The 27,254-nt window shown below is 33.4% G+C and overlaps 2 protein-coding genes across 4 annotated transcripts in view; one reads left to right on the top strand and one right to left on the bottom strand.

Moving 5' to 3' along the window:
• The window catches only part of LOC134845178 (small ribosomal subunit protein eS4-like), a 485,903-nt gene that overhangs the window by 419,037 nt on the left and 39,612 nt on the right, over positions 1 to 27,254 (bottom strand). The gene's annotated exons all lie outside the window — the stretch shown is intronic.
• Positions 1 to 27,254, top strand: part of LOC134843730 (synaptotagmin-6-like) — a 40,799-nt gene that overhangs the window by 1,773 nt on the left and 11,772 nt on the right. Inside the window, exons 1-3 of one of the 3 annotated variants that reach the window (XM_063859977.1) lie at positions 5,552 to 5,932; positions 21,314 to 21,722; positions 22,438 to 22,656. In XM_063859977.1, the coding sequence (XP_063716047.1) occupies positions 5,895 to 5,932; positions 21,314 to 21,722; positions 22,438 to 22,656 (666 nt within the window). In that variant the 5' untranslated portion in view covers positions 5,552 to 5,894. Of the gene's footprint in view, positions 1 to 5,551; positions 5,933 to 6,582; positions 6,696 to 21,313; positions 21,723 to 22,437; positions 22,657 to 27,254 lie in introns of those variants that run through there. The other 2 variants (XM_063859979.1, XM_063859976.1) reach the window with 2 other exon arrangements.

Raw genomic sequence — 27,254 nt, 5'->3', positions numbered from 1 at the left:
TATTATCGAAGCAGTTATAGAGAGGAACTCTGTGATCGGGTGTTTTCGTTTTTTTGTTGTCCACGCAAAATCAGGTATCACAAATAATTGGAATGCATCGAGTGATATTTCATGTTTCAGCCCTTTTAGTCGTGATTCGAACGACAACGAAAATTTTCATTTTTTTTCAAAAGTAGAGAACAACCTGTCTGAACTTTATGATTTTTTGTCTAATTTCGAGGAAGCTAGGCGAACTACCATGCTTACTTATACTTAATTTAAGCCGTTTACAGTAGTTTAGTTATGCTTAGTGCTAGCTTTACTTGAGTTTTATGAATGCCATTTTGAGAATCAAAAACTTCAAAAGTCAAAAAGTTTCCGCAAAAAAGCTGAAAAAGAATTGAATTGAAAAATTTTTTGGTAATTTTTGTTTTTCTAGTCCATTTTCTTCAAAAATTGTTGTCTAGTTCGCCAGTTGGTCTAATACCATCGGAGCATTCTGTGCTAGTTGCCCAGTAACCGGCTATTTTTGTTGCATCAGTTGCACCAAACCTGTCAATGCTTTTCTTAGGGAACCGCTGGTCGTCTCAAACAGAATTTGTTTTTTTTTTTGTGAATTTTGTTGCATTTTTGCAATTTTGCTTAGAGTTTACTCTTGCTTCTTTTGTGGGTTGTATATTATCAACAAAATCATCGTCGTTTAACCATGCTAGTCTTTTTTGATGGTCAGATTTAGCCTTATGAGGAGAACTATGTCTTCAAAAGTATAAATTTTGACGCAGAAATTTTAAGAGATTTTGATTTTGGTTTGTTTTGCTGTACGAGCTAATAACTCTGGAAGAGAGAAGACAAATTTTGTTTCGTTAGTACTTTTTAATGTCGTAAAATAATTTCAATATTTTTGTTCATAAAAACAGTATCAAAAAGTTTTTGAAACTTGCATTCTTTTATTTGTTCGAATATTTTAATATTTTATTTGTAGATCGGTTCATTTTCAATTTTCAGCTGATGCTTATTCTGCGTTTGAATTTTTCAACTTTACTTTATATATTCTGGAATGATTTTACTGGCATTTTTGTAGACTGTTTTTTATACCTAAATGTGAGAAATTTTGTCGTGTTTTTAAGCCGTAGAATTTGTTTTGCAATGTACTTGCTCCTAGGTAGAAAAAGTGTGTAGTGATTTGCTGAATTTGTTTATTTCTTCTTATAAAGTCCGTATCTGCTTTTATTTCAAAATGTAGGAAGGGCATTTTTTATGTGGCCTGATTCTTGATCATTTTCACTTTTTCTAACCAGCAGTCTAAGGGGTATTATGGTGGTCAGGGGTCCTGAAAAAATGATTGGAGCAAGACCAATTAAATTTTTGGTGTACAAACCACTAAATTGTAATTGGGCACCTAGACCAACCAATTATTGCAATTAATAGCAATTAATTGGCAATCATTTCGGAAGAAAGAAAAGAATGGTAAAACAAGAATTCGATCCTATTTACGAACACAAACTATAATTTTTTAGTTAAATTAATGTAAGCCACTAAAACTGTCTGTCAAGCAGAACAAAAACTCATGCGGTGATGTTGGCAACTAACTCCTTGTCCGAGAATGCAGATATATACTTCATTTTAGTTGCTGCTATTTTGCAGCGATTATTTGTAGAAAAGCCGGATCAATTCCGCACCATTCAATTAACTGCAATTAAATGATAATTCACCAATCAATTAAATAATTGGTGGACGCCTGTCAATCAATTTATTGAAACAATTTATTGCCAATTAATTAGACTCGAATTACTTTTTCGTAATCCCTGATGATGGCTGTAAACTTAGTTAGCTGTTTAATTAATTGATAGCTATTATAGTTTATTATATTTTTTTTATTTAACAGTGGTTTGTTTTGGTTTTTGTTACGGTAATTTTTTTTTCTAACTTGATCCGCTCGTGTGCAAGATGTTTTTACTTCGCTGGTCTCATGCGCCTCCTTCAGTTTGACAAATATGAATCACAACAAGACTGCTCGTATATCAGGGCAAAATATTTTGGGAAAAGCTAATATTAAAAATCTATACTTTTTGGACAATATCGAAGTGTAAAATTTTGAGTCACACGAAATTAATACGATCAATTAAATAGCCTGAGTTCAATGTGGAACGATTTTGTTGTGCGGGATAATTCGCCACACATAAATAATTCGCGTTACGCTCTCAGGATTGTGAATAAACTCTTTACGCACATAAGCGCACATAATTTAATCCAGAACATGGCCAATTTGTCAATTTCAAACCCCCAGAACTTTACAGAAACTAATCTGATGTAATATCTTTTTACATTTGAGCTCAAGAAGTCGATATCTTCAATGGGGTATAAATTATTTTCTTGAAAGCTATTATTTCGATCGGCAAAATTTGACTGAAAAAAGAAACCACACCGAGCATAAATATTCTGTTTTCTTCGAGAATCGGAACGATTTTTTGCGCATGCCCTTAACTTTATCTAAAATCTTTTTACTAGTATAATTTTGCTGTTGGTTCAAAAAAGTAGAAAAAGGACAATTGATAGAGCTAGTGAAAAATTTCTTGCAATCTGTTAGACATTTCTCATTTGGGTGTATTTAAATTTGTGTTTAGCTTTGAGAATCCAAGATTGAACATTGATAGTTCTAATTAGTTAGTTCTATTTCTGTCTCAATTATTGGTTGAATTTTGAATTGACACAAGTTTAACAAACTTTAAAGCCATGCTTCAATTTCATTAAACAGGTTTGGGAAACCACTGGGTTAAATAGATTCAACTAAAGCATATTTCATCTGTTGAGGCTATGTTACAACTTTCTGCCCTTTTTAATAGTTTCTTGGATGCAGGGTTACCAGCTTTTTTGGAAAGTTTCTACAGCAAAATTATACAATTAACGTGAGGGTTATGAAAAAAGAAAGTGAGACAACTTGATTTTTTGACAAATTTAAAAAATGAATCTAATGCTAAAAATTTGATTTTGATACTGAATATAAGATCAAAACATCCAAAAATTTAAACTAGGTTTGTACAGAAAGCGCGATCTATAAGTTTTCACTGACAGCAGAAAAAAAAAGAAAATTTTGATAAAGCATCAGCTTTCTCATCAAGATTATCGCGTTTTTTGGAAAGTTCCGTAACGTAGGAACTATTAATTCAAACTCTTTTATGATGACGCAGTTCAAAACTGCAGACAGTTTGGACTTATATTCCGACATATTAATTGATATTTCGACAATATTTCGATATACATGATATTCCGACAAGCGAAAAAAAAATTTCATTCAAGGAATCAATCAGCAGAACTGTACTTATGGAGAAATTTGCCGTTTTTCTTAAGTGTTTGAATAGAGTCAATCTATAATGCTCACACTTACAGTGCTGGTATTAATTAACTTATTGAACAATTTTCTTCAGATGTATTGAATAGAAATTCAAATCTGAATTGTCTAAACTGTTATCGTTCCGACTTTTGTAACGAAAGTAACGGAATATTTGTGCTCGGGTTGGGTTTTTTTCTTCTGACAAATTTCGACTTTTTATCTAGCCTTTTTTGTTTATATCATTCCAAAGGAATTGTTTTTTGAGCTCAAATTATGAAAGATAATTCACCTGTCACCACTTTTCGCGGTGTTATGGGGGTTTAAAGATTTCCAGTTTGGCCAATTTGTGACAATTAACGGGCGATATTCTTCGCGCTATTAACGCGTAAGCAGAGATTTAATCCGTCTTAGAAATCGTTCCAAATTGGTTCGAGGAAGCTTATATGCCATAATTGGTTTGTTAATAGGAGCAAAATCTATCGTTTTGTTTTTAATATGACGTTTAAAAGTCTCAAATTAAAAAATGTATATTCTATTTTATTTCATTTGAATTTTTCATGTTATTGCAGTCTGAACATTCAGGGCTTCGCCCTGATACGAGCAGTCTTGTTCCAAATGTTTTTCTGCATTATTCGAGACCCGCTGGTTGCTTCAGTCGACACAGGACTTGCTTGCTATCTCATGGAGTAATTTCTTTTTGCTTTCACTGTCTGTTTATCACACTATCTATTTTCGGCCGGATGTATTCGTACAACTACCCAGTCTAATTAACCCTGCTCTTATTTCTTGTCTGAATCAATCTAAACAAACTTGGAATTGCTGGGTTGTTTTGAGATCAATTTATTTCTATCTGTTTCAAAATTGATCTCAGGGGCGGGGCGGATTTAGCGGGGCGGACGCCCCCTTCCCTCAGGGATTCGACCACCTACCGACCGAAAGCTTCCCCCCTTTGTACTATTTTGAGATATCATTTTTAGTGACGGACCTCTTTTTTGGTGACGGATATACTTATTTTAAGGGGAAGCGCGCGCCGAAAAAACGCGATTCCTTAGTCGAATTTTTCCAAAAAGTGCATAAAAACGCTTTTTTGGCTTGCTTTTTGAAAAAGTTGTCTGCGGCGCAGAAATTTAGTCAAATTAGGGTCTTTATAGTGATTTGGGAGAGCTCAGAAAATCAATTTGGTCGGCCTAAAAAAAAGATCGACAAAATTTTCGATTTTTTTTTGAAAATCCACCCCCTCGAGAAAATCCTAGATCCGCCTCTGATTGATCGGACTAGTTTAACTATTGAAACGTTAACATCAAGTATTTAGGGGTTAGTTTTGCGTTCTGATTGGTTAATAAAAATTTTCACAATCAAACAAAAAGCAAAAAAATATATTTGAATCTCCAAACAGATTGCAATTCGCCCACTCAAAACAGGAAATTTTCGCAGACTACGAGTTCGACCGTTTATTTTTTTTTCATGAAAATTGGGAACCGAAAACAAACTCAGATGAGGTCGGCAGAATATCGTGCTTCAGGAGCGAACGTTGAAAAGTCGGGACTGAGTTCGTTTGCGCAATTTTTGCACAAGAATTTGGTAACCACATTTTCGCGGAGCAGATTTTTGTAATTTGTGCTGCAATTATTTATAGAGCATTATCTTGAGAAAAAAGAGTTAGTTAGCTTAAGTAGTGCTTGTTATACACAAACTTACCCATTTAAGCAACTTCTTGACCCAAATTAAAAAGAGCTGAAGTTTTAGCTGACTAAATCACTATTAAATTGAACGGAAAGATTTTAGTAGTATAGTTATCTACACTAGAACCGCAATTTCATATTAGAATTGTAAAAAATATGATTAAAAAAGTAAAAATAGTTTTGTCTGGGAGATTCAAGTAATTTAGATCCCTCAAGAGCTATTAAATGCTGAATTAAGGTAATTTATTTTATTACTTTTCAATAACATTGCTCTCTAGAGGCATAGCCGTCAAATTATTTCAAAATAAGTCCAGAAACGGTGTTTTTTGCACCTGTGTTCAAAAGAGCGCAGAAATTTTTAACAACCGCGCGTCATTCCATAACTTTGTTAGAGATGTCATTATGTCATTATCAGTTAAAATGACGAGCTTTGGCGTTAGGTTTTGATGAAGCCTTTTTTTTAGGATGATCAATTATTTATCAGTTGCAAAAGTTGAAATGCGGACGAACTAATTATGACATGCCTCTGCTCTGCAGAAACTTGCAAAACTTCATCTAATTGTTTAATTTGATTTCTCTGAGGACCAATAGTCAAATTCATCACACGTTGAAATTGTTGCTGCAAAAATTGCAAAAAATGTGAGCTTGGGTTGTTCGTAACCTGCATTTCCTGTTGAGTTCAGCTGAAAACAGTTCTGGTTTTATTATTTTTATCTTCCTCAATTTGTATTTTGCACCTTCCCAATCATTGTTCGTTTTCACAATTGGCCCTTTTTCTTTTTCAAAGCAGATAAGGCTGCGAGCTAAATTGATTGTCTGGCGAAGTTGAAACGCAGTCTCTTCATTGAAGATAACAAAAAAGTTCAGATCGCTCAACTGCAAACTTTTCCCAATAATTTCTAATGGATCGTGATCAGATATTCTTTTCCGAAGTGAACAGGTAAGTTCATTCATTCAAATCCAAACTTGAGCTTCATGTAATTTTTATATAACCATGTGAAAAAGCATGTAAATAGTTGTTGAACATCGTGAAGTGATTTGAAGAAGAAATTGAAGATGGAATATACACAATATTTCACAGATAGTGCTTTCAAATTTACAGGAAAAATGACTAAATTGCAACATACCTCGGGTACGCAATCAAGCATTCCCTACAAATTATTTTCATATCTTTTTCTGCAGTTTATTGCTAATGATAGGAAAAAACACAATTGTCGCCTTTCAACTCTTGATTTCTGAATGGTATTTTTGTTCTAAAAACATAAGTCTTGCGCATAGGCGATAAATACCCTTTCGATAATGCCCTTCCAATGATGCCTTTTCTTTTATCAACTCGGTCCTTTTATCACTGATATCGAGAAAAAAAACCCACAATGATAAAAAACGTCAACTCTACTCTGCCAATTTTTGTCTATTGTTTTACAAATAACGATTGTTTTTTCGGTTCAATAATTATTTGTTGTCTTATTGCCTTATGGTGTAACCCATTCCTATTGAAGCTTACGGGCCGCAATTTTTTCCGCCACTTTCGTTCTGGTAGCATGTACTTTTCACAATATTTTTAATTTCGCCAGGTGAAAAAAAAACTTTCGATTATGTTTTTTCCTTCATAAAAATTATGTAATTAGAATGTTACAAGATTCAACAACCTTTTAATTCAATCTGAATTTTTTTCTGAGTTAATCTCTGCAAGCAGGAAAAATGTAAGTATATGACAAAAAAGTTACCTAGCTATCTCTAATAAAATTACTATATGAATTAGTCCAAAAACTATTAATACAGCAATTTTCTAAGAATGCTTTATATCTGCTAAAACAAATAATAACACAAAATTCTGCATTTTAGTTTGTATTGTAATTTATTGGAATGGGAATGTTTCTTGGCCAAAAAAAACTTTGACAAAGAGAGACAGGGGCGGATCTAGTATTTTCTCAAACGGGGGGGGGGGGGGGGGGGGAGGGGGCGTATTTTATAAAATTTTCCGCCTAACACAACCAAACCCCCCGAAACAAATACTTGAGTGACCGTTTTTGACATCTTAAATTTATTTGATGAAAAAATTAACTAGCGAAAATGTTTTCACTAAAAATATAACCGTTTTTCAGAAAAATAATTAATTTTTAATTCATTTTTTCATCTGATTAATTTTGTTCACTAGCGTTTTTTTTTCCTTTTTTCCGCTGAATTATGCTATTATTAGTTGAAACTGTGATTCCTAATGTTTGTTTTTAAGAGTCTTGAACGTAGTGAAAACTCTTATATAGGATTTGTTGATTTTTTTTTAGTTTTATACCTCTCCATCCCTCGCTTCCACATTGCCACACCCACCACATCCACATTTGACCATAAGATCAGTAAGAAAACGAGAAAATATGAAAGTATGAGAAAGAAAAAAAAACCAAAAAATTGAAATCAAGATAAATATTTTCTGAGCCAAAGTAAGCCTAGTTTTTTTTTTATCTGATGGCACGTGTATCAAACCGGAATCGAATGCTAAATTTCGAATATATTGCACTGAGTATGTACTGCAACTTCTTAGAAAATTTTACAAGAAAACTATAATAGACTAAAAGGTGTTGGGATTATTTGCATCCGGACAAATGGCCCTATGCCAACTTGCCCTATAATAAATTGCCTCACATAAAAACTTGTCATATGCCGTCTGGTCTCACATTTAACACTTCTAGTTAACTATTTGATGTTCAAATCGAATAGTTTCTAAAATCCAGCAAGTGCTAGTGGTACACTCAATTTGTTTCAAGATAAGAAGGGAAACATATTCAAAATGGTTTAACTTGAGCCTCAAATTTCATCTAAGCCATATTTTTTTCTATATAAAACGCAAAAAATTGACAGTAAGCCGCAATTAAGGCTTTGAAACTCATCAAACTTTGGAATAGTTTTTTTTGCGTCACTGCTTAAATTTTTTCTCAGCAAACATACAACCTAATTAAAATCAGTCAAATTAGGCGGGGAAATTATCATCAAAGCCAACAAAAGCTCATTATTGAGGAATATGATTTCACAAGAAAAGCAAACGTTATATTCGACTGAACACTGAAGATGAGCGAGGTACAGTTCACATAAAGGCCCTGCAAGATACAGTTCACATAAAGGCCGAGATACAGTTCACAAAAAAATTGAGGCGAACCAGACCTTGCATCAAATGAAAAAAAACCAAGCAGTAACTGGTACCTGTCAGTAGCAGTATCCTTGCTACTTGTCTCCAGGAAGCATCAGATTAAAAAGCAGTGCAGCTATCTTTGCCCAGTCGAAAACCAATCAATAAAAGTCTCAACCGCCACAAATTGAGCTTGGCTCTATCTGCCCAATCAATAAATACAGTCATTTTGTAGTTCCAGTGGAGTATACTGATTTCTGTTTACTCGAAAATGAAGTTATGGATCCTAAACTAATTTTGATCTTCGGTGACCGTAATAACGCTCATGCCCTCCAAGTTCACAATTCTCTAAGGCTTTGCGACGGTACATTCAAAATTTTCCCGATGCCATTTCACCAGCTATTTAAGGTACATATTCAATTTATTGGTGGTTTTACCCGCCTTGCATTTATGCGCTACTTAAGGGGTGCATACGAAGGGGTGCATACGTGGGAGGGAGGACGTATGATGGAGGGCGAGAAGAGACGTGAGCTGGATTAAGAGTAGTAATCATAAGTGAAGATAAGATCAGTAAGAAAACGAGAAAATATGAAAGTATGAGAAAAAAATAAACCAACAAATTGAAAACAAGATAAATATTTTCTGAGCCAAAATAAGCCTAGTTTTTTCATCTGATGGCACGTGTATCAAACCGGAATCGAAAAAAATATGAAAAAACGTCTAAATGGCCCCCTAGATTTAACCGCAAACTTTAGAAAAAAAAAATTAATAATAAATCTTTTCCGATGGGATCAGCGACAAAATTTACTATCAAATATGCTAATTTTGGATCACTAAAATTTGTTTTATCGGAGTTTTGAATCAGCTAGAAAAACATGACCAGAACTCAAAACATTGTTAAATTGAGTTGCATTGATTGTTTAACCAATTAAAACTTCCAGTCAAATTTGACAAAAAAAATCCATAAAACAAACAATTTACTAGATATATAATTGAATCATAGTGAGATTCTTGTCTTATATATTTTTCGAGTTGCTCATAACCAGCATGTGACAAAACAAGCAATAATTTTCAAAATGTATCAATGCAAAGATAATTTTTTTACACTTGCAATGGACTTCGACTAAGAAAGTTGTTTTCAGTATAGCCGGTGCTGATTGCTAAAACTCAAAAAACGAGATCAATAAAAATAGAAACTGATTTAAACTATTTCGGATCTTTAACATTTCGTTTTCTGTTGCATTTTTTGTTTCCTTTTTTCCTTCATCTGTGTTTTTAGATCTTTGACAGCATAATGTTATCAAAACAATATAAGAAAAAATTTTGTTTTTTCTTTGAATTAGTTTCGGGGTAATAAGTAGTTCGAGGAAAAAATTATGACCAAAAACGATGAGACGAATCGTAAATTTTTTTAAAATGGAAACTTGGCCTATAAATGCTTTGAATGCTTGTATCAAATCAATTTATTTTTCTTAACAAGGATACCGGTGGCTAAGCAAGTAGCATAGCATGTTGCGACTATACTTTAGAACAAATAAAAAACGTTTTTTCATGTTTTTTTTTGGAGTTTGTTTTGTTTTGTGAGTCGTGTGATAAAAACATGTAACAAAAAAGGCGTTTAGGCAAATTCGACATACTTATTTTAAAAGCAAAAAAAATGACAAAGAAGAGCAAATAAATTTCAAAAAAGTTTCTAAATTTAAATCAAATTTTTGCAGAAATGTTTTGAGTTTTCTAAGTTTTTTATTCCAAAGATGGCGCTAAAACAACTTCTAAAAATAGTTTTGCTGAAGTTCAACTAAATTTTCAGGGCATAATTTTCTATAATAAGCCTGCTCGCTTGCTTTACTCGCTCGAAATAGACTAAAAACAAAAATTTCAAACCGGTTTTTCTCGAAGCTGAGACAGCATTTTGAAAAATTCGTAAAATTGTTCAAATGACGACTGAAAGGGCTTTAATAATATATATCACTTCTACCCTTACAATCATTGTTTACGATGAAAATTTATGGTTCAGAAACAAAATAACCTTATTCGCACGAAATTCGACCCGAAAAATAAACAGGTTTTTTTTCGACAGTATTTTTATTGTCGTTTGAATTAAGACTGAGTGGTCTTTTATATGATATAATGCTCGACCCGTTCCGATGATTATTTGTGGTAACATGTTTAAAGACTTGTCTCTGGAATCCAGAAACATACAGACACAAAATTGTGCGCCTATCCAGTGCACAGTTTGGCCTCGTAATGAATAAAAAACTAAAACACACCCGAATGCAAAGTTCCTCCACATTATTAATGGTCAGAACAATAACTGCTTAAGGAAATAAGAGGAAATCTTAGCTGTACGGCGTGCAAAGTGTCCCACTTTTCTAGAGTGTGCAACAGGTCCGGCGAATTAACTTAAGAAACATTTTAGGGTCCGTCAGCCAAAGATGGATATCTGAATTTAGTACAACGGGAGAGAGAAGAAAAGTCTGCCCCTTCCCCTCAAATTGATTATGAATGACATGGAGTAAAAGTTTATGGTGTAAAGTGTACAATTGTTTTTTTTTGTAAAAGGGTGGAGCTATTTATTAACGCTTCCCATTACCATGATGGGTGCAGGTGATTGAGTAAAAAGACAAAAAGGCAAATGCATTAATTTTTTAAGAGAGCGTAATTTTTCAAAGCTTTTACTTCTAATGCATTTACTTTTTTAATAACAAAATCAATATTTTTACCCAGCAAAAAACTATCTTTTTTAAAATTGAAACTCTTTTAACTTTTGTCTTTTTTTGTGAAATTTTTTAACTGCAATTTTAAGTGCGTTTCTTTAATTATTATCTGCGATTGGCTTGAAGTCATCCATTGGTACATAAATTGACGCTTTGCAAGCTTCAGTTTCCTAAGGGCGCCACAATCAGTCTAAGCCCGAGACTACAAACCCCAAACTGCCAATAATTTGATCACGTCCTTTCATTTTATAGCAGAAATAACGTATGGTAGCATGTATTGATATTGAAAAAACAAAGACAACATGACATAACTCGATAGTCGATCCATTCTTCCCAATTCCCTTGATGTCTCTTGTCTATTGAATTAATGCCCATTCTTCTGTTTCTATCAATGTAGTCGGGACCCTTTTTGTTCCTTCGGGTTAGATTTTGGGCTTGTCAATTTATAAGGAATAAAGGCAGAAATGACCAAATTAGACCAACAATATGACATTGAGGGACCTAATTTAGTACTCTTTTTGCAGATAAGTTACCATGCCTCATCCTGCGAATCAAGTATAATTGTGTAATCTGATTAAGACATCGTATGTACCTTTTATTCTATCTTTTCCCGCCCTTTTTTTCCTGGATGGTAACTGCTATCCGATTAACCCAACTTCTATGTTTGAATTGAGCTCATCAGACAAATTATGACTATATTACACCGTTCTCTGCCGTTTGTGAATAAGTTCAAGTAGATCCAATGACATTAGGCTTAAATTTCTTCTTTTTGGCTTGCTAGGCGCCTGGGATTTGTGAAGAAAAATATCAATTACAATTTTTTTCGAATGTTTTTTTTTCAGATACCTTCAAGGGTTGTCAAAAAATGCAAGGCTTCTTATGCGAGCAGTCTTGTTGTCTTTCATTGTCAGACAACACGGATATAACTATGGAGGAACTGCTTGTTATTATCGATCGATTTTGCTTGGATGTTCCTTTCGAATGATTTTTTTAAACCGTACCTAAAACGCTATTTGTTTTCTGCAAAAAAACGCAAAAAAACGCATTTGAGGGAACGCAATGATTTCCACGGTCAATAAGTATCTGTTGTAAGTGACATAACTGACGAGAAATGTTTGCAAAAAAAATAGCTACCGCTTTTTGTAGGCTGGTTGTTTAGACGACAGAAGTCCATTATTACGGTCTAATTTTAAAGCTGAACTAAAACTAAAAATAAATTCATTTAGACGAAGCAAAATGTTCTCCCAATTTTAAAACGCCATTTCAGACATATTCGTTTTTTGAAAATGATTCAGTTTATTGGTAGCGGTCACTATAGCTTTACTTCGAAAAACGACTTTATGGAAGCTATCTGGATTTTATCAGAAATCTTCCTGAGATAATGTTTGTTTTAAACTTTGATCCTTTTAAAAAGGATTCAAACAATCAAAGAAACTAGCCTAAGGACACTATGGTCAAGTTATGACATTTTTGCTTCCCAGTCGAAAGATCACTGGTACGAAACCCATCAGGACCCTGGCTCATTGCTTAAGATTGAGGCAGCCTTACTAGCCAGGAAACATAACCAAAAATAACCCACCTTCAGTTTGTAATCTGATGAAAAAAAAATCTCTGTAAAAAGCCGAACATCTCACGTGAATAAATGGTTCAAACTGAATTGAATATTTTGAAAAAAGTCTTTTTTTTATGTCTCTCGCGAATAAATTATTCATATTGAATTGAATATTTTGATGGAAAGTCTTACAATTTCTCAAAAGATAGAAATTTTTGAGCATTGTTAACAAAATATTGACAAAAAAGCTATGATTTGATTTTTGGATACCAAGTACCAAAAATACAGCGGTATAAACAAAAAAATAGCGTTTATAATACTGTAGCCTCTCTTTTTTAGTATGAATTTGAAGTACGTAATCATTTTGATATCATTGCACTTATAATTTTTCCTTTTCCCTTCTATTCTTGGTTACAGGGGAGGAAGGATACTTCAACTCCTTTTACTCTAGAATTAGAAAGTCAGCGTGAAAACCAGTGGGGAAAATTCAGTTCAAACTAAAGAGCAATTGACCTTTTCAAATTAATTTTTTCTCTCATTCCCGCGGAGATCTAAACTTGACCAAAATGACTACGCGGTCATTCATTTTCTGAAATTGAAAACTTAAAAAAAACACGTCGTTTCAATCTACAATTTCATCACATCCAATTGATTTGAAGTCAACCACTCATAATTGTTCGCTCTGTGTCGAGTGCAACAACTTAATTAGCAAGAAATTAACTGATTGATTGATGAAGATTGATAACTGATTTCGTCCTGATGGCAGAAAGGAATCAATTTAAAATGAAGGAAATCATTTCAATCTTTACTCTATACTAAAAAAAAATGTGCGCCAAAAGAAACAATTTTTGAACAAAATTTTTGATACTTGACAGAGACGACTGGAAAAGCCCAATGCTGTTCACAAATTGCCCTCGAATGATAAAAAAACATCGAAATAGTTCCAAGGCAACAGGAGAGCTCAAAAAATCTTAAAATTTGGCCAAAACAATGTCTCTGCCCGTTAGATTGTTTAACTGCACAAAAGGCAGTTCAAATTTTTACCACAGAAAATAAAAGTGAAAATTACGTAAATAAAAAAGAGCAATTTGTAAACTCTTTAAAACCATAACGAAGTTTTGTCTCTAACCATAAATTTGACCAATTTAATCAAAAGCAACAATTTTAAAAGCGAGAACTGAGCTGATTCAAAAAAAAGTTGATCACAGCTGATTCACGGCGCAATTTTGTATTAATGAGGGCATGCCACTTTTTTCCATATAAGGTTGTGTAAATAAGATTAGACGGAAAATTTTTTTGAAAAACATTAGCGCTCAACAAAGCAATTGCCAGACGACTTTTTTTTCATGGGTTGACGCAAAGTCTATAATTGTGCAAAAAAATGTATCAAAAACGCTTCAAAAATTACTATGGAAAAATCAAAAAAATTCTTTAACTGAGTTAAAGTATCCAGATTGATTTTAATTGCTGGTTTTTGACATATGTCGATGATTGATGATAACTTCTTAGGCGCAATCACAATTTTTAAACACAACTTTTTTGAAGACTTGAGCCCACCAGGAAAAGAACTTTGTTTGTTGAAGAAATCGACATTAGACATCAGTTTTACGCTACATAAGCTTTATCTCGAAATGCAACCTTTCGCATCAAAATACATCTAGCAAAAAAGATAAATTACAATACACACCGCGCCTCAGTCGCGCCAACGTGTTGCGAATTTGCCGGCAGAGGTTAGGACTTGATAGGACACTTACGGCCGGTTACTTTGATTCGAAACCCTTAAGTCTTAAATTAAATTTCGCTTTCCTGAAGATTTGCAAATTATTTTTGCTACCAGTTGTTTGTTGTATAAAAAAAAAATTTTCAGTGTGATACATGAACAAGGTCATCAACTGTAAACGATTATCCATGAAGGTAGCACCAAAGTGGGAGAACATCAAATAGGCTTTTTAGCCTTTCGGGTGATGTCTCTTCCGATCATTTGTATCGACGTTAAATAACTTTAAATTATATGGTTGTTCTTACGCGCATTTAGATTAGTAAGTTAACAAGGTTGAAGCTACATAGGTTCAATTCAAAAGGAATTAGCCATACCAAAATAAATTTAATTTTTTCTGTTTTTATCTAAATTACGAATTTCTACAACTACCAAAAAATGTTTTTTCCATATATCATTCCCTTGAAAATTTGTGCATAAAAAGCTTATCATTACTTTGGGTGAGATTGCAGATGTCATTCATATTTGTTTTGTCCAGCTTAACAATACAATTGAGCAGCATTCTGACTCAAGTGGAAATAAGTTTTTCATTTTGCGAGGACTGGATCTCATTTATTTTAAAAGACTTTGTGTGTGTATTCTGTCTGAGATTATATATTCAAATTATTTTCTATCAATTACCGTTATTAAATTTTGCGTGTTTTCGTGTTGTCTTAATATCAAAAAACCTAATTTAAAGATTACTTTAACCTAATTTACCTTATTTAAAAGAATTTATTGCGTGTATTCTGTCTAAGAATACATTCAATTTTTTTACTATCAATTAGCGTTTTTGTTCCGACTTTCGATACGAAAGTAACGGAATATTGGTGCTCGGGGTGGGTTTTTTTTTCTTCAGACAAATTTCGACTTTTTAACCAGCCATTTTTGACGGAATTTTTTTTATATCATTCGAAAGGTATTGTTGTCTTGAGCTCAAGTTTGAAAAGATATTTCACCTGTGATCATTTTTCGTAAAGTTATGGGGGTTTAAAAATTGCCATTTTGGCCAATTTGGGACAATTAACGCGCGATATATTTCGCGCTACTAAACCTAAGCGGAGAGATAATCCGTCTTAGAAATCGTTCAAAATTGGTTGAAAAAAGCTTATTTGCCAGAATTGATTTGTTACAAGCAGCGAAATCTATCCTTTTGTACTTTTAATGGCGTGTGGGGTGAGATTTTTATTGAAAAAAATAAATTAAATTTTAGAAAAAAAAATTTTCATTTTTTTATTACATTTAATTTTTTAATGTTATTACTGCTCCATAAACCTTAAAAGGCAGTCGGAACATTCAGGGCTTCACCCTGATACGAGCCTTCTTGTTAAACTTTGTGTGTTTTCTTAATGTTTTAATGTTTTAATGTCAATGGCAATAGAAATTAAAAAGTTCGTACATATGCAATTCACTCCGGATGACGACAACTGGTAACGAGCAAAGACATTCTGCGGAAAGTTCGGCCAAAATTCTGCCTAAGGTTTTCGCTCAGTTGTGAGTTAAGTTGCCTAAAATCACAATTATTGTTCCGACTTTCGATACGAAAAAGACGGAATATTTGTGCTCGGGGTGGGTTTTTTTTCTTCAGACAAATTTCGACTTTTTAGCTAGCCATTTTTGACAGAATTTTTTTATATCATTCAAAAGATATTGTTGACTTGAGCTTAAATTTGAAAAGATATTTGACCTGTGATCATTTTTCGTAAAGTTATGAGGGTTTAAAGATTGCCATTTTGTCAATTTGGGACAATTAACGCGCGATATATTTCGCGCTATTAACGCGTAAGCGGAGATTTAATCCGTCTTTTAAATCGTTCCAAATTAGTTAAAAGAACCTTATTTGCCATAATTGTTTTGTTACAATGAGCAAAATCTATTCTTTTATACTTTATATGGCGTGTGGGGGGATGATTTCATTTAAAAAAATTCAAGTTTTAGAAAAAAAAATTTTCATTATTTTAAAATTATATTTATTTTTTTAATGTTACTACTGCTCGATAAACCTGAAAAGGCAGTCGGAACCTTCAGGGCTTTGCCCTGATACGAGCAGTCTTGTCGTTTTTGAATTTGAACATTTAAAACGTATTTTGTTTTCATGTATTTATCAATAAGGTAATCAAACGGTGCTTATAATTTTTTTGTGACAAAATAACATTAAGCATATGTCATTAGCTCCAAAAAAAAGCGTTCAACATCGATACTATAAACAATTTTTTTGCAATTAAATGAGTTTCTATGATTTCTCTGATGTTTTAAGGCTCTAACACGGATGAAATAATAGCACTGCCCGCATCCAGTTTCAAGCGTTAATAATCGATTATATTACGATTTTAGTAACAGTCTCACTATAATTGAGAAACAATCAATTTTAATCAATTAATAATCGATTATAATCTCTCTTTTTAAATTCAAATTATAATTAATTATAATCCATTATAATCGATTATAATCGATTATTTATTCGTCTATTTTTTGACACAATTATAATCGATTATAATTGATTATAATCCATTATTTTTATTCAAATTTCTATTTTTTTAGTTTCGCACAAAAATCCATTATAATTGATTATAATTGATTATAATCCCTTTTGTTTGTCCATTTTTGTCTTCGAAATTGCATCTAAATTGCTTATATTTTATGCTTTTTGTGTACGTTGGTTCCTATGAAAAATGAGAAAAATGTTTTTAAAGTTTTCCAATTAATTCAAATTTTTAAGTTTTTTTTTCATTTCTTCCCCATTAGAGTTGTTTTGTGATGCATATTTTAAGCTTTTTTAAACACCAAAACATCAGCAGATTTATTTAGTTTTATGATTGATTCGGCAAATTTATTTTTCATCTACCGCGAGAACCTTTCCACTCATATGAAAGGATCTCTATGAAACTTTTGTTTCGTGGTATAACTTTGTGTTCAGATGAACCAAAGTGTTCAAGAGATCTCTCTTTTAGAGATTTTTTAATTACACAAAAAAACAACCCATAAGATATATTTCGAATAAAAGAAAATTTCGGCAAAATAAGAGATTATAATCGATTATAATTGATTTTAAGGGTTTTTTGTAAGAACTATAATCAATTATAATCAATTATAATCGATTATAAGAGATAATAATCTCTTGGAAAATATCACGATTATAATCGATTATAAATCCCTTAAGGACCTAATTTTGGCAATTATAATCGATTATAATTGTCAAAAAATCATCATAATAATCAGTTATAATCGATTATTTACGCCTAAACTTGGATGCGGGTGCGCTTATCCACTCCAACATAAGCCATAAACTCTTTATGTTGGTCCTATTTGCTTTTCCCATTTTTGGTAAGCACTGCTTGACTCCAATTTGAAATATAAGGCATCAATTTGTTATATCTAGGTCTACGAAAGCCATATCATTCACAATTTCTCACTATAATTTGGGGATCTACAGTGTCAAATGCTTTTGATAGAGCAACAAAATCACAACATGATGGTGTTTTGCGAGTTGTCGCGGTGCTGTTGTTTCTTAATTAGATTGCATTAAAAAGGACATAATATACCTATTGTCACAATTTAGTGCAATGGCAATTTATTTTTGATCATTACTTTGTGGTATAGTTTAAATTTATCAAGCCTGAATTATTTGATCAGAAAAATCAAAAAGTTTTCAGTAGTGATTAGAAAAAACTTTTAAAAGAAAAAGTTGCAAAGTCAATTTGAGCAACCATATTAGTTATTTGTCTGAAATCATAATTTCCTGTGGAAGAGAAATTCTTTTCTTGTTGAGTTACAAACAAAACTACCCGTATATCAGCGCACAACTCTGATTGTTCCGTCTGTTCCTCATTATTTTTTTTTAAAAAAAGCTGAAGTTAAATAGTCGCAAATCAAAAACCACTAAATTTAACTAAGTGTTAAAAGCGGAGGCGTGAATAGGATTTACTGGGATCAACTATCCTCGTCTCAATTTGGAAAATTTTAACATGGAATTAAAACGCGACGCTTAAGCAAATAGTCGGGAGACCGAATAGTCTATTACCTATCCTAATGCATGTGGGTATCCTGGCACCCCTCCTTGATCACCTCCAATATCTACTAGTAAAATCGAAATTGAAGCTAACTCATTGGTTTTTTTGATTTCATCCACGAGTCAATTTTGAGCACTTAAAATTTGATATTATCAACCAAACGTTCATAGTTTGTCAATATTCAATTTACCAAAAACTTTTTGAGACCAGTTAAAGGGCAGTCGGAACATTCAAGGCTTTGCCTTGGTACGACCATCTTGTTAAAATTTAATGCTTTTAGTTGATATTTATGATAACCGATACATCGCAATTTTTTTTTATCATGTGCTCTTAATAAATGTTGCTTCAACTTCTGGTAAAACTTTCAACTTTTTGTTTAAATCCGCTCTTCTGCAAGATTTTTTTTCAAGAACTGATTAAGTAATTCTAATGACGGTACGGTATTTCGGTGATAGTTTCAATTTAAATTCGACAAATCAAATAAAAAGTTTTAGTTATTGATTCAGCATGTGGTAAAACTTTGTTAAAAATTTTGTTAAAATCTGCCCTTTTGCGTTTTTTTTTTCGAAAAAAAAAACAATCGAGTAATTTCAATGACGGTTGGATAGTTAGGCGATAATTTCAAGTCAACTAGGACGTAGTTATGTAACTTGAACCTATAAGCTTTAGTCCTCGACTTTGTCTATCTGCCTATTATATTTCAAGCCATTGGCAAAAATTGGCCATTACCATTATTATTCAAAGTATGTAACACTGCTTGCGGTTGTTGTTCAACAAACCGAAGAACCAACATGCCAAATAAAATTAACACTCCAAAATGCCGAAAATTAATGTTGTTGTGCAACACAACATATTGCCAATAAGTTTTTTTTCATCTATTTTGTACTTCTGATGTATTTTTGGCGGCTCATTCTTGTTGAGCAACGGCAACTTTTTGCACGATCAGTCATTTCAGCATTAATTATGTATGCCATTTTCATTAAGGAGACAAAATACATTATTGACTGCTCTGATTTACAAAGATAATACGAAAAGAAAGAAGTTTTGTATAAAAGAAGTACCATTAGACAAATTAGCCCATTCTCTCCCCTCCCCACATCGACCAAGTGAACTTTCTCTACCCCAACCAAATTGAAGGTAATTTTTTTAACAGGCATCTTTGGCGTATTTTTTTTTAGATCATTCGAAAAACAATTACAATGTTGACACGAGCAAAATTTATCACTTTTTTATTGGGCGTGTGGAGGATGAAACAAATCTCCAAAATAAAAAAATTCATTTTCTTTTTTGAAACGTTCATCATGTTTTTTATTTCAAACATTACTCCATAGGCCTAAAAAGTCAATTAAAACGTTCAGGGTTACACTCTGATACGAGTAGACTTGTTCCTTTTCTGTTTAAGGGCAATATAAAAAATTTTCAGCCCGAGCATGTCTAAATATTCGGAGTTTTTTAAAATTCATTATAGAAAACAAAAATACAGTGCTCAGCCTGTATTTTTTTTGCGGATATAATGTACATGACTCAAATATCTTGAAAAGAATTGCAGTCGATACAGTAGTCGATTTTAGTGCTGTGAACAGAATCTAGACTCGAGGTTTGCGGCATATTTCAGTTTTCTTATACATTAAATTACATAAGCTTCCCCGGGCCGAACTTATTTAATTTTTATTGTCGGTGAAAAAATTTAGTAAACATAATGAGATGCAGGCTTTTTAGATCAATTATATTATGTTTTTAGGCAGTTTTCAAAGCTCATAAAATTGTAACTAATGTTTTAATGTTGTAATTAACATTTTGGAGGTCAGAGTGACTGAAATTGCAAAAAATAAGTCTCCTTAGACTCTGAAAGTTTTATAAATCAAAAAAAAGTTACAGTGATAGTTCTTAAAAACCGAACAATCATGCTTTTTACCACTGGATTTTTCGATTGGGACTTTTTTGTGATCAATTAGTTTTTGTCAAACCTGTACTTTAGCTCTCCAAATAGTGCGCCCGGGTCGAGTTACTCAATTTTTTTATCAAGTTTACAAAATTCAAAATGTGCACGTTTGTGACTCGAAACAGAAGTCGAGCACTGCCTTTTTTTTTTCTTAGAAATCAATCAGACTGTTTTGTGAAAAAAAACTTGTCAGAGTAATCAATCAGCAATAGTTATGAGGGAGTAGCCGTTTTCCGCAATATAGAATTTAAGGGTTTCCTTTAAATTTTGAGATATAATTGGGTTTGAACTTTGTCAATTTGGTCAAGCTCTGGACTAAATTATGCGCGTTTTGAAGGTTTTTTTTGTACGACTCAAATTTTTACTATTGATTGTTGATATTGTCCAAAGTTTTTAGTTTTCCAATATTTTCTCTTACCAAAAACTAATTAAAGGCTAGGTGTAGCATTCACGGCTTTGCCCTGATATACGAGTCGTCTTGTTGTTCCGACTTTCGAATAAAACGGAATATTTATGCTCCGTGAAGTTTTTTTTTAATCCATCAATTTTCACCGAACGAAATAAAAATTTTCGACCACAATTTTTTATAACTCATTAATGATATCGATTTTCTGAGTTCAAACGTAAAAGATTTTTCACCTCCGAATATTTTTTGTAAATTGCTGGTGTTTGAAAATTGCCAAATTTGCCATGTTCTGGACTAAATTATGCGCGCTTTTAAGAGTTAATTCATAATGCTGAGAACGTAACGCGAGTTATTTATGCGTGGAGAATTATCCTAGCAAACTCGTTTTGGAATTAGCAAACTCGTTCCAAATTGAATTGAGGCTAGCTAATTGGTCGTAATAATTTCGTACGTATGAAAATTTTACACTTTGACTTTGTCCAAAATGTATCGGTTTTCAAAATTTTGTTTTCCTAAGAACTATTTGATATGAATTAAGGGTCAGTCGGAACATTCAGGGCTTTTCCCTGATATACGAGCAGTCTTGTTTAGTTCTAATTTTAAATAAAAATTGAAGCTGAAAACTTTGATGTTTTTGCTTGAGCTGCTGGTGAAAAAATAATAAATATTCTATACTTTCTTCGAAAGTCGGAACGACCGTAATAAATTTTATGAACATTAATATAGGACTGAGAGGAACATAATTGAAATAACCCAAAGTAATTATCCATCATTACATTTATAATGTTATGATGAGTTTCTTTTTTTTGGGTTTTAGGAACAGCTTCAGAACTTGGGGTCGTCAGACAACAGTACCTTGTGTCATTGGTTCCCGTTATGTACCCAGACAAGCTTCGTTGCCCCCAGACGATCAGAAGACTCCCCCATTGGGTCACGGGGTGCCCCCTCTCCAAATACCCTCCTCGACCCGATCTAAACAGAACACAGCCCAGGCATCAATTGGCAAAATCAGACCCGACTTGTACAAAAATCTCCAGAAGCCTGAACCCGAGAGCACTAAAAACGGATCTCTGACTTTCGGCTTGCACTTCATTCCGTCCGAGAACCAACTGCGCGTTCGTATCATCAAAGCGGCCGACTTGCCCCCTAAAGACTTGACGGGCACTTCGGATCCATATGTCAAAGTGCAGCTGCTGCCAGAAACCAAAACTAAATATCAAACCAAGGTTAGATCATAAGATAACACATAATATAATAACTGACATTGTATCTGACTCCAGGGGCGGATTTAGAATTTTTTCTCGAGGGGGGCGGATTTTCAAAAAAAATTACGGAAATTTTGACGACCTTTTTTTTAGGTTGACCTAATTGATTTTCCGTATTTTCCGAGCTCTCTAAAGCACAAAAATACGGGCACTTTTGGGCACTTTTTGGAAATGGCGCGCGCTGCCCCTCAAAGTTAATATATATATTGGCACCGATTGCGCTCTTAGAAAAAATTTTAGAGTCGGTCGGCCAAAATTGGATTTCTTAAAAAGTACCAAAGGGGGGACCCTTTGGGTCGACAGGGGGTCGAATCCCTGAGAACCTCCCTCCCTTAAATCCGCCCCTGGTTCGTTCTATCCATATCAAATGAAAATAACTGATGCAGTAAAAAACTCCAGTTTTGTTGTCAAAAAAATGGTCAAACATTTTTTTTCGTTAGAAATTTAGGTCTATGTATTAGTCACAACTAATGCTTCAAGTCCACAATTTCAATTGTTTTAATTTTCAAAATATGATTTTGCTAGCTTCCGGTTTTTAATTCTTTTGTTCTGAGCAAAAAAAAACATCAAATTTTAGCAGTTAATCATTCATTTTGTATTTTTTAAGGCTAATCATTTGTTTGTTTTTTTCGTTGTTTTTTTTTCGTAATTATTCGGCAATTGTGTTCTTCTATAGGTAGTTAAGAAGTGTTTGTTCCCCTCGTTCAACGAGACTTTCGTGTTCGAAGTATCACATGAAGAGCTGCCGAACAGAATGCTGCAGTTGACAGTCTACGACTTCGACAGGTTCACGCGACACGACTTCATCGGCCGAGCGCTCATCCCCGACATCCTGCACGAGCCGGACATCTACTCTGAGGCCCTGCTCACCAAACACCTCACTAACGTCGAAGGGGTATGCAATCTATCATCATCATCACCATCATGCCATCCTCACAGGGAATCCCTCAAGTGCGAAAGAGCCAATGCGCGAAAAGTTTGTCAGCCAATCAGAACTCATTTATCATAAATTCGATTCAAACAAAGTGATAAAATCAGTCAGTTTTGGACAACTCAAAGGACAGTGATTGGTTGAATTTTTTCGCGCATTCGGTACTTCATGTAATCTTGAAAAACTGTGTAAAAGCTATTTTTTGAAGGTGCTTTAAAGCTTTCCCGATATTTTTTGATTGGGGCTTGTCAAAAAGTACGTTTTTTTAGTCAGTTGGGGTCTTTTTCAATTCTAATCCTCTCTTTAAGCAGTGAATTAACGATTTGAGAAAATTTGACAAATTTGAATTTGCTTCACAAATTCCGCAAAGTTTTCCTAATGAAATACTGCAATTTTTCAATTGATATCGATAATGATGGCCATTTTGGATTTTGATCGAGATGCGTTGAAAACTCAGATATGCGAAAACGATTTTTTTTCACAAGAAAGTGGTGCGAAAAATATATTTTTTTTCAGCGGTGGAGGAGGATGGCACTATGACGCTTTTGCAAAACCGTTTGCAACAACTACTCTGACTAAAAATTACCAAGTGCTTGCATCTGTTTTTTTTATTTGAGCTTAAAATGAACTTTGAACTTCGAACTTTTTTGGATAGGTATAAAATTTTTACAAGATTTCCCACCATTGTTTAAGTTTTTCGTACAAGGTTACCCTCAATTGTTCAGCTGTACAAGAGAGCAGGGGGAATTTAGCAACCGGATTTGAAGAAGGCGGGAGGCAGTTTTACAATTGTCTCTTTTTCAAAACTTAAAGTAATCGCGTATTCCTCTAGTTATTTTCACCTTTCAATGCAGAATAAAAGGGTAACTTTTCTATTTGCGCGAACTACCTGTGCATTTCCTTATGCAGATAACTGAAGGAAACTTGAAGTGTACTTTTCAATTTCCTCTGGTCTCCAGGGATCAAAACTTTAATGTCAGTCTTTGAATTCTGCCGTCTTTTTTCTTTGTAACACTTCGCTTTCTAATCGATTACTTAAAGTTAACCGACCACATTCAGGTCATCAACATCACAAATGATGCAAAACTTTTTTCTCCGACTTTGAAGTAAAAATCGGAACCTATGTGCTTAAGTAACTTTGTCCAAAAAATATTGATGAAATATTGAACAATTTTGTTATATATTTTCCTCGAAACCCAATGTAAAAACTGGAATGATACATTTCGTATCTACTTAAACGTTATTGGGATAAAAAAGCGTGCCTTAATTCAAGCTGGAATGATTTTTGAAATGGGTTAATTAGTTGAATTTGCCGCGAGTCAACATTCAAAGGAAAACTTCGGCACGCAATATTTATCACAATTTGGCATTTTCACACAAAAAAAATTGGTGACGCGAAAATTTGTCGCAGCCATAATTTGTTGCAGATGATTGTTGGTTGAATTTTAGAAAGCGCTAATTTGTCGTTGAGCAATTTTCATAATATAGAGAAAAAAGACTGCTCATTAGGGCAAAACTCCGTCTGCCCTTAATCGGTATGAAAAGTAATTGGCGAAACAAAATTAAAACCCATAAAATTTGGACAGAAATAAACATCAAATGTAGAATTTGAGTAGTACAAAATTAAGACGATCAATAAAATTGCCTCAGTTCAATGTGGAACAATTTTCTAGTGCAGATGGCCAAATTGGCAATTTTCAAACGCCCGTAGCTTAACAAAAAAAACAATCAAGGGCAAAACAATTTTCAATTTCAATTCAGAAGGTCGGTTTTTCAAGATTGTACAAAAATGCTTTGGTGAAAATTACGATTGCCGAAATTTGATTGAGTAAAAAAACACTCGCGCATAAAATTTCCGCTTTTCTTCGAAAGACTGAACACTAAATTCATCCAGCAATATTCACCAACACCAAGCGGTCATGCTTTGTGTGGGACTCGTGATGAAATGTTTCACTAATTACTACGTAACGAATCCTGGGTCAAATTTTAACGACAAATTCTTGCCATACCAAAGCAACCACATTTGAAAAATCTTTAAAACAATCTAACTTCTGGTATCGAAATTTTTCAGAAGCTGTGAATAGAGGCTGTCACAAACAGTCAAATGCAAAATTAAGATTAGGCTGATAGAAAAAACCACCACAGATGTAAATTTTCTTCGAAAGTCGGATTTAAGTTTTTCAACAGATCGGTGCAAAACTTATCGCTTTCACAATTTAGGAAAACTTTTCAGGAAAAAATGAAAAACCAATAATTTTTCAAAAAAAACTACATCAGACAGCTTGAGGGGCAGTCGGAACGTTCAAATTTCTGCAATGATACGAACGGTCAGCGTTACTCAAAACTGTTCTGATCTGTTTAGTCGGACTTCACAAAAGAAAAAAAAAACTTAATGTAAAGTTATTTGAAGACACGTTAAAAGACAGTCTGAACTTTCAGGACTTTGCCTCCAAAAAAGCAGCTTTTTTTGGTTGGTTTATGAAATAAAACTATAATGATTTCGTGATGTGTTTTATAGAATTCTGCTAAAATATAAGCCAATTTATATGCCCGAGCTTTGTCTTCCGCCTATCGCGTTTTCTTCAGCTTTTAAACGCGCAAAATCAGTGCTGTGAAATTGTGAAACACTGAGTGAAAACTTTTATTTTTGAACAGCTTTCAGATTTGCTTTTTGATGCATACCCACTTTTCAAACCACTATCTTCTGATTGCACAAGACGTTTGATTGATTGAGCGTGCAGAAGTTCAAGGGGGCCTTTTATGGCGTGTTATCTTGTTGGTTCAGCTGCTTTTTTTAATTCGATTTGGTTAGAAAATACAATTCAACCGGGACTTTCCCGATTACTTTTCGTTTCTAACTCCCTCTTTCGTAATAAACCAAAGTCCTTGTCTATGGATTCCTGTGATTACTTCAACACTCGACGCCCATCTAATATATCAGTATTATATGCGAGGTTATTATATTAATAGGCCTTGGGGAATTCCAACCTTCAGATCTCCTTGTTAGCTCAATCGAGTTTTTTTTTACCAGCAATGCTTCAATAAAAGTATTCCTTCTCTCTGATAAATAAAGAAGAAAGCAATGCCCCGAAGTTCTGGTTTTGTTTGATAACATAAGTTTTATCCTATGTAAAAAGGGTACGCGTAAATTTTTTTTGCTGCAGTTTAGCGGAAATTGGTATTATTTGCAGGAAAAAATGATAATTAACCACTGCACATGGTGAATTCAAATGTGATATTTGTGTAAACATGAGGCAGTTAGATAGCAGAAGACCATAAAAAAATTTTTTTAAATTGTTTCAAGAAATCTTAGAAATAACAAGTTTCCTGCTTCAACAAATAATGATATATTATGATAATTTTTGTTTATGAAAAGAACATCTTTCGTGAAAGCCCCGACAATTTTTTTCGAAAAAATTGAAAATTTTTCTGTTGGTGATGATTAGATATTGATGTTTAAATTTATACTACGAAAAATGGAGTCAAATAAATTTTTCGGCTTTCTTACTTCTCCAATCAATAACTGTAATTTTGCTTTCAATTTTTCGCAGAATTCTTTCAATGAGTTCAGGAGGCGTGTTGGAAAATGAAAAGATTAGATAAAGTTCATTCATCTAATTCAATACAGTTTTTTTTGCGATAAAACTATAATTAACAGAACTCGCAAAATGATTAATCAATGATTGTAACGTCCGTACAACAAAAAGCAAATGAAAATTTATATTTATTGATCCAAATTTCGTCACGAAAGTAACGGAAAATTTTTGCTCGGGGTAGTTTTTTTCTTCAGACAAATTTCGACTTTTTAACTAGCCATTTTCGACGGATTTTTTTTTATCATCCGAAAACTATTGATGTCCTGAGCTTCAATTTGATTAGTTATTTCACCTGTGACCCATTTTCGTAAAGTTATGAGGGTTTGATGATTGCCATTTTGGCCAACTTGAGACTAATAACGCGTGATATATTTTGCGCTATTAGCGCGTCAGTGGAGATTTACCCGTCGGAGAAATCGTTCCAAATTGGTTGAAGGAAGCTTATTTGCCATAAGTGATTTGTTACTAGGAGCAAAATGTATCACTTTGTACTGCAAATGGGGTGTGCGGATTTTATTAAATATTTTAAAAATTTTTTCATGTTTTTACTGCTCCATAGATCTTAAAAAGGCAGTCAGAACATTCAGGTTTTCGTACTGAAACGAGCAGTCTTGTTTGGTTCTTCGTGCTAAGTTGAGCGTATTGTAAAACCGAAAGCGCCTTTGATTTGTTTCATTGTTCAATACAGCAAATTCGAAATTTGTTCCAACTTTCGTGACAAAAGTAACAAAATATTTGTGCTCGGGGTGGTTTTTTTTTCTTCAGACAAATTATGGCATTTTAACTAGCCATTGCTTAAGGTATTTATTATATCTTCAAAAAGTTTTGCTGTTCTGAGCTTAAATTTGAAGAATATTTCACCTGTGATCGATTGTTGTTAAGTTATGAGGGTTTAAAGATTGCCATTTTGGTCAATTTTAGAGAATTAACGCGTGATATACTTTGCGCTAATGACGCGTAAGCGGA

The sequence above is a fragment of the Symsagittifera roscoffensis genome, chromosome 4, assembly GCF_963678635.1.
Source record: "Symsagittifera roscoffensis chromosome 4, txSymRosc1.1, whole genome shotgun sequence".
Classification (NCBI taxonomy): Eukaryota; Metazoa; Xenacoelomorpha; order Acoela; family Convolutidae; genus Symsagittifera; species Symsagittifera roscoffensis.
This window is presented reverse-complemented; position numbering and strand designations above follow the sequence as displayed.